This window comes from Tupaia chinensis, unplaced genomic scaffold, assembly GCF_000334495.1.
Source record: "Tupaia chinensis unplaced genomic scaffold, TupChi_1.0 Scaffold000320_1, whole genome shotgun sequence".
Lineage (NCBI taxonomy): Eukaryota > Metazoa > Chordata > Mammalia > Scandentia > Tupaiidae > Tupaia > Tupaia belangeri.
In genome coordinates this window covers 1,078,106-1,084,685 of record NW_006159813.1, presented here as the reverse complement: position 1 = coordinate 1,084,685, position 6,580 = coordinate 1,078,106, and the positions used below count along the sequence as shown (strand labels likewise).

Sequence of the window (6,580 nt, the reverse complement as noted above, 5' to 3'; positions counted from 1 at the left end):
CGGGGGGCGGCGGGGGCGGCCCCCCCCCCCGCCTCTCCGTCTACCGGCTGCAGCTGGCCCAGGAGTCGGCCCGCAGGTGTACGTGAGTTGACCCCTGCACCTCTCTGCTGCTCAGCTCTCAGCCACGGCCCTCTCCCCACACCCGACCCCCCACCCGCAGCATCCTTGCATGTCTACCTTGCACCTTCTGGCTCCCTATCCCTCCAAGGCCACCTCAATCCTGCTGCAGCCTTGCCTCCCGCCCCACCCCCTGCACAGCCCTTTGGTCCAGCTTTGAACATTCCCACATACCTTCCGCCCTCCCTCCTCTCCTGAGTTGCCTCTTGTACCAGCTTCATCCCTTATTTTCTTCCTTCTTCTGAAATTGAGTTGGATCTTGAGCCTGGTCTGTCCTTCCTGATTTTCCGAGTAGATTGTCTCTAACGATGGTGATAATGATGACAACGACAGCAGCAACGTTGACGATGATAACAGCAAACCCTTTGTCTTTTTCTCAGTGCCTTGTAGAGAACAGCACATCTGATCTTCACAGTGACCCTTGAAACAGGCTACAGCTTCCCTGTTCCCATTTTACAGATGAGAAAACTACATCTCAATGTCACAGAGCTCATAAGCAGTGGGGCATTTGTACCAACTCCAGAGCCTTTACTGCTCTCAGAGAGGGAATGAATTTGTCCTTGCTGGTCGGTGCTTCTGATCTGAGATGGGTTAGGAAAACTCTCCAGCTTCAAAACTGAGGAAATGCAGGGTGAATAGGAGAGGGCAGGAGCTGACTCGCTTTCTGTGGGTGTTGTTCCATCTTTGTCCCCTTCCTGAGCAGCAGGGCAATGTTCAATAGCAGTAAGTGTTTATGGACAATCTGCTGTGTGCCAGGCTCTGTGCTATTCCAATTGTGGACCTCATTTCACTTCCCTAGAATCCTTTATTTATTTATTTATTTATTTGGAGAGGTTTTTGTTTACAGGGCGCATGTACTCGCCAGAAAGACAGAGACAGAAAGCGAGAAGTCAACCACCCCCCCTGGGGTTGGGGTGGGGGGATGGCCATGCCGCAATCCCTTCTCCTTCATTCTTCTCTAGGGATCTTGGGCACACACACATGCCCAGAATTAGTTTAAGCCACCGGATCTAAGACTCGAACCATGGTCAACTACCTGGGAGTTCAGCGACATAGCCATTACGCCAACTGCTGGTCCCATTCCCTAGAATCCTTCTGGGCCATTACCAACTTACAATAAGGAAGCTGAGGCTTCACAAATGTAAGCAAAGCTGCTGAGGGTTAAGCAGTCTAATTCCAGGTGACCTTTAGACCCAGATAGAGCTAATGGGCCTCATGAAAGAGGGAAAGCAGAGCTTTCCAGAGGCAAGAATAGAAACTCACAACCACTTCCCTCACCCCTTGGTCAGTGCTTCCCCAGCTTGTCTGAGCCTGAGGGCCCAGGGGCCCTTACTAAATGCAGATTCTGATTCAGCGTGTCTGGCAAGATTCTACATTTCTAAATCACTCCTAGGTGAGGCCAGGTTGTGGTCCACAGACTACACTTTGAATAATAAGGCCTTAGATCTCAGTAGATGTCACCTGGAATGCAGTCCCACCCATGCAAGTGGATTTGTCAGAAAGCTAATATGCGTCTACATGCAGAGAAAGGTCTCTTCTGCATGAATGTCATTGTTTAAAACCTTCATTGTTTTGGTCTGTGTGATAACATCTTTAGTATTTCAAATCCCATAGTTTTGAAGCTCTGTTGATGTTTTGCTCTGCCCTGGGGTTGATCTGCTGCCAGTCTGCATGCTGGCTGGTTTCTCCAGGTGGACTTCTCGTGGTCACCTCAGTTTAGGACTGGAGGTCTGGCTGGCAGAGGGCAGAGGTAGTATGTGAAATCCAGGCTGGAGAATGTTCACATAGTAGGTTTCTGGTTTGGCTGTAAGCATAATGAATTAGCAACAACAACTATTCTTTTCTTTATTCATGATAGAGTGTGTGCATGTGTGGGCACCCTCCAGGGAGTCTGGTCACATCATGGTTCCTCTCCCTTAGCCCATCATAGAAGCCCACAACCCGGGCACTTGTGGCCTCACCTGGTGTGTTTTCCTGCTGCCTGGGCTGGGGATTCAAGCCGTGGTCACCGTGAAGGATCTGAGTTCTCTTGAGTAGCACAGTTCTGCTGAGCCATGGAGCCAACCCATTGTAATGGATTTTTAACTTGGTGGCAGGTATATCATCTTCACCACTGATCCCTTTCATGCCAGTATTTATGTTGCTTTGAGGGTGACACTTTGACCATCTAAAGATAGGGCCTTGAATTCTGGTGTATTTAGAGGGAAAGCTGCTGCCACCAAAATGTCCCATTGGACAGGCGAGAACTAGGCTGTGCATGTCATTAGTCAGTCTCAGATCTCTTCCCAGTTAATGTTCAAATTGGCTGGAAAATCTAGACATTCTCTCTCTTTCTCTTTTGCACACACACACACACACACACGCACGCACACACGATCACTTGTTAGAATAACATTTTCATGGACCATCAAAACCTTTCCAATCAACTGAAATAAATATACAAGCCTTATCTGACAAAGACCCCTGGAATTTGTTACAGTAAGATATTGTCAGGGAGGACTGGTTGTCAGTGGGGAACAGCCCCTGAGGCTGACATAAAAGCTGCCGTGCTCCTCAGCTTGCCCATCCTGTGGTGGCAGAATTTCTCTGGGTAATTGCACCATCTAGAGAAGCATCTTTGTGTTACGTCCAAGTGGGGAAACAGCCATTCCTACTGAGAGCGGGTTCTCTAAGTGCTCCATTCCAGTCACTCTGGATCATCATTGTACAAAGTCTGAAGCTCGGGTACCTTCAGCTGGAGACACTGAAAAAGGATCTAAGCTCTGTTAACCTCTGGCTGAGACTAGAACGGAGGCAGCTTGGAAACAGATGTGGCAGATGTTGTGTTGTTCGGGGTTCCTGGTGAGCTCCCAGTTGGCAACACGACATGAAGAGAGCACATGGAGGCCATCCATTGAGCCAGAATGCTTGAGGAGCTCCCGTGTGGTCCAGGTATGTAGGGACTCTGTGGGGAACAGTGACAGTCCCTGTCTTCAGGAGCTCAGTATCTACTGGAGGGACAGACTACAGCATCTACTGGGGTGATATCTGTGTGTTGGTTCAACCATATGGAATATGTACACAGGATCTCAGAGACTCTGTCTGCAGGAGCCAAGGAAACAGCAGTTGCATGGAACCTCATTAGAAGGGGATTCTAGGTGAATGGGACACCATATATTCCAGCCATGAGCCAAAATCCAGAGTCAACAAAGGTCACGCATTAAATGCCACCTTGGAAGCACCTTCCTTGCTAATATTTCCATTTTACACTTATAGAAATTGAGCCCCAGAGAGCAAAAGTTCTAAGTCAAATAGTCTTGGGGGACGCTCTACAGAAGAGGGGGCATTTGATGAGGGCCTTGAAAGATGTATAAGGTTTTGCCTGGTGGCAAAGGGGAGGAAACTTAGACTCAAGACAAATCACCAAGGAGCGGGGAAGAAATCTAGCGAAGGGAATAGAGTGTTCAAAGCCTAGAGGCAATTTCAGGAAATGATTGACAGGCATGATTTTTCCAAGGACTCAAGGACCCAGGGCTTCTCAGCAACTGAACACAGGCTGGAACCCAGGTCTCCGACTCTCAGTGTAGGTGCTCACTCATTACAGTGTGATAGACACCCTACCTGAATTGGATTTAGGAACCCATCTCCTCTATTTTGGGGTAACTCCTGGGTCCAGTGTAACCCCTTCCTTCCCTGACCCTGATCCCTTTTCCTGCATGACTTCCTGACTCTAAGCAATAAGGAACCTCCAATGCCTTGGCTCTCGCTTAGCAGCACCGGTGGATTTCTGTGCCTGGGATCTGCTTTATATACAAGTCAATGAGAAAGGGATGCCTCCCAAGTCGCTGGCACGTGACCCTCACAAGTATTACATCAAGCAGAGAAATGAGCAAACACTCATTGTGGAAACCAGACTTCATTTGCAGAGTCATTAGTTGGTATTAAAGACGTGTCCTAATTGTGTTTCCCTGAGCAGTGGCACAGAACTCTTAATCATTGGGAAGATCCAAAAGAGGCTTATTATCTCCCAAGCAGCACTCCAGTGGGGTGTCTGCCTCGTGCAGGGAGCCAGCCTTCGTGTGTCTGAGGTGACGGGGTGCTCCTACAGTAGCAAGAGAATGAAAAGGCTGGCAGAGCCCGTGTCTGCAGGCACCCTGCTCTTCCACCTGACACAGACGCTCAGGCACGTGGACTCTGCCCTTGTTACAAAAGAACCAAGAAATGGACTTCCTTCTTGGTCAGATTACATTTTTCACAGCAGTTTGCTAAATGTGTCAGCAAGTGTAGCTCTCCTCCCAGGGGGAGAGACCTGCTGGTGATTTGAGAACATTATGGCTTTATAGGATGTTTCAAGAAATTTCATTTGCCTGAGAGCTCCTTGCCAAATTTGGATTGCAAAGTCTATGCAGAACGATGGGAGCGGGTAGCTGTCCATGGTGCTGACTGCCTTTCCGATTTGCCTAACACCCGGAGGACTACAAACCAGCCTCTCCCAGGGTCAGCACTTCTTTCTTTTTTCTTTTTTTTTTTTTTTTAAAGATTTTTTTTACAGGGCACATGCACTCACCGGGTGTGTGTGTGTGAAATCATCCTCCCTGGGAGGCTGGCCATACCACAACCCCTTCTTTACTCTCCTCTTGGGAATTTGGGCACTCAAGCACACATACCCAGTGTGATTTTCAAGCCGCCAGATCCAGGACTCAAACCACAGAGTCAGTCATGTGAAATCCAGTGCCTTAACCACCATGCCAACTGCTGGCCCATGTTTTTCCACTTGTTTTTTCTCATCTGCTTTATGGACAGCATGGCGAAGCTCTTACAGAAAAAATAGATCCCCTGATTTATGGCTCACAATTTACATGACAGACTTTGTGCACTTATTAGATATGGAAGGGTCAAAAATTAGGAGACTTTTGTGAAATGCTTCTGCTTGCATTCACTGATACTCCAGTCTAACCACTTCTGCCAAGAAGAGCCTCAGACAATTAGGAAAGTCTTGGATCCTTGGTTCAATCATATCTAGTTCCTTCTTTGCTGTGCCTTGAGCCCTCTGCATCTCTTTGCTATATGTCTGGAACCCCTGAACTTTACAATTTGTGCAGGACTTCATGAGTCCTTCTAGGACCAAGAGGTTGACACTTTTTTGTGGGGGGAGAGGTTTTTACTATAGGGAGTGTGCACTCGTCAGAAAGACAGAGAGAGACAGAGAGACAGAAAGTGAGACATCACCCCCCAGGGGGGATGGCCATGCCGCAATCCCTTCTCCTCCGTTTTCCTCTCGGGATCTTGGGCACGCACGCACACGCGCCCGGCGTGGTCCCGAGGGTGACACTTTTAAAAATTCTCCATCTAGGGACCAGCAGTTAGCATAATGGCTATGTTGCTGAACTCCCATGTAGTTGACCGTGGTTCACATCCCGGACCTGGTGGCTTAAACTCATGCCAGGCGTGTGTGCATGCATGCCCAAGATCCCGAGAAGAGAACAGAGGAGAAGGGATTGTGGCGTGGCCATCTCCCCTGGGGGGTGATGTCTCACTTTCTGTCTCTCCATCTCTCTCTCTTTCTGGAGAGCACACGTGCCCTATAGGAAAAAAAAAATCCTCCATCTACATAATGATAGAGGACAATTGGTTTTCTCCCCCTCCCCCGAGTAAAATTCAGCAAGACAGTTAGAATTGGGAACAATGCAAGTTTGGGGATCAAGCAGGCATTGTTTCTACCCAGCTCTCTCAATACTTGCTGCATTGCCTTTGGTCAAGCCACTTAACTCTTTTTGAGCCTCAGAGGCCTTATCTGTAAAATGGGGACAGAGTCACCCTTTTGCAGTTGTGTGACTATTAAATGAGATAAAGTTTAGGAAGCACCTAGCACAGTCCCTATAGTGGATACCCTCTTCTTCCTAATGAAAACTCCACAATTCACCAGGAGAAGCACCCAATTCGGGCGATTCAGATTCCCAGCCGCCCTCAGGAGCCTTTGGTGATGTCTAAAAATAGCTGGTTTGAATTCTCCTCGGACAGTTAGGCTCTTTGTGTAATTCCATCTCTCTGATCATAGGTAGCTAGGTAGCTGTTAACAGCTTCCAGCTCACCGCCTTTCCTCCTCGCCAGCATCTTTAATGCAGCAGAGCTTGGCCTAATTACCCAGGGGGTGGCAGCCTCTTTCAAACCAAGGAGAACTCTTCCACACCTGCCTCGAAGCTGATGCCTGGTGACATTTACCTCATTTTTCTGAAGCCCCAGAACAAAGAGATGATAGGACTTCAGAGACACTCGCAGCTGGTTCCAGGCTATTCTTCCCGTGCCCCCAGCAAAGAGAGTGGATGAGCAGTTGCTCTCTCACCCCTTGCTCGTAAAAACCCCAAGCTGCTGAGTTCACGCACCAGCCCAGCTAGCCTGGCCATGAAGAGCTGACATTGTCAGAATGTGGGGCAGAGGCTTTTGCAATTCTCGGATTCCTGCTCAGGGGCCAGAAAGGTTGCCT

At 48.7% G+C, this 6,580-nt stretch overlaps 1 protein-coding gene across 1 annotated transcript in view; it reads left to right on the top strand.

Moving 5' to 3' along the window:
* Window positions 1–6,580, top strand: part of WSCD2 (WSC domain sialate O sulfotransferase 2) — a 130,962-nt gene that overhangs the window by 87,918 nt on the left and 36,464 nt on the right. The window contains exon 5 of the mRNA XM_006151511.2: window positions 29–78. Within this exon, the coding sequence (XP_006151573.1) occupies window positions 29–78 (50 nt within the window). The remainder of the gene's footprint in view (window positions 1–28; window positions 79–6,580) is intronic.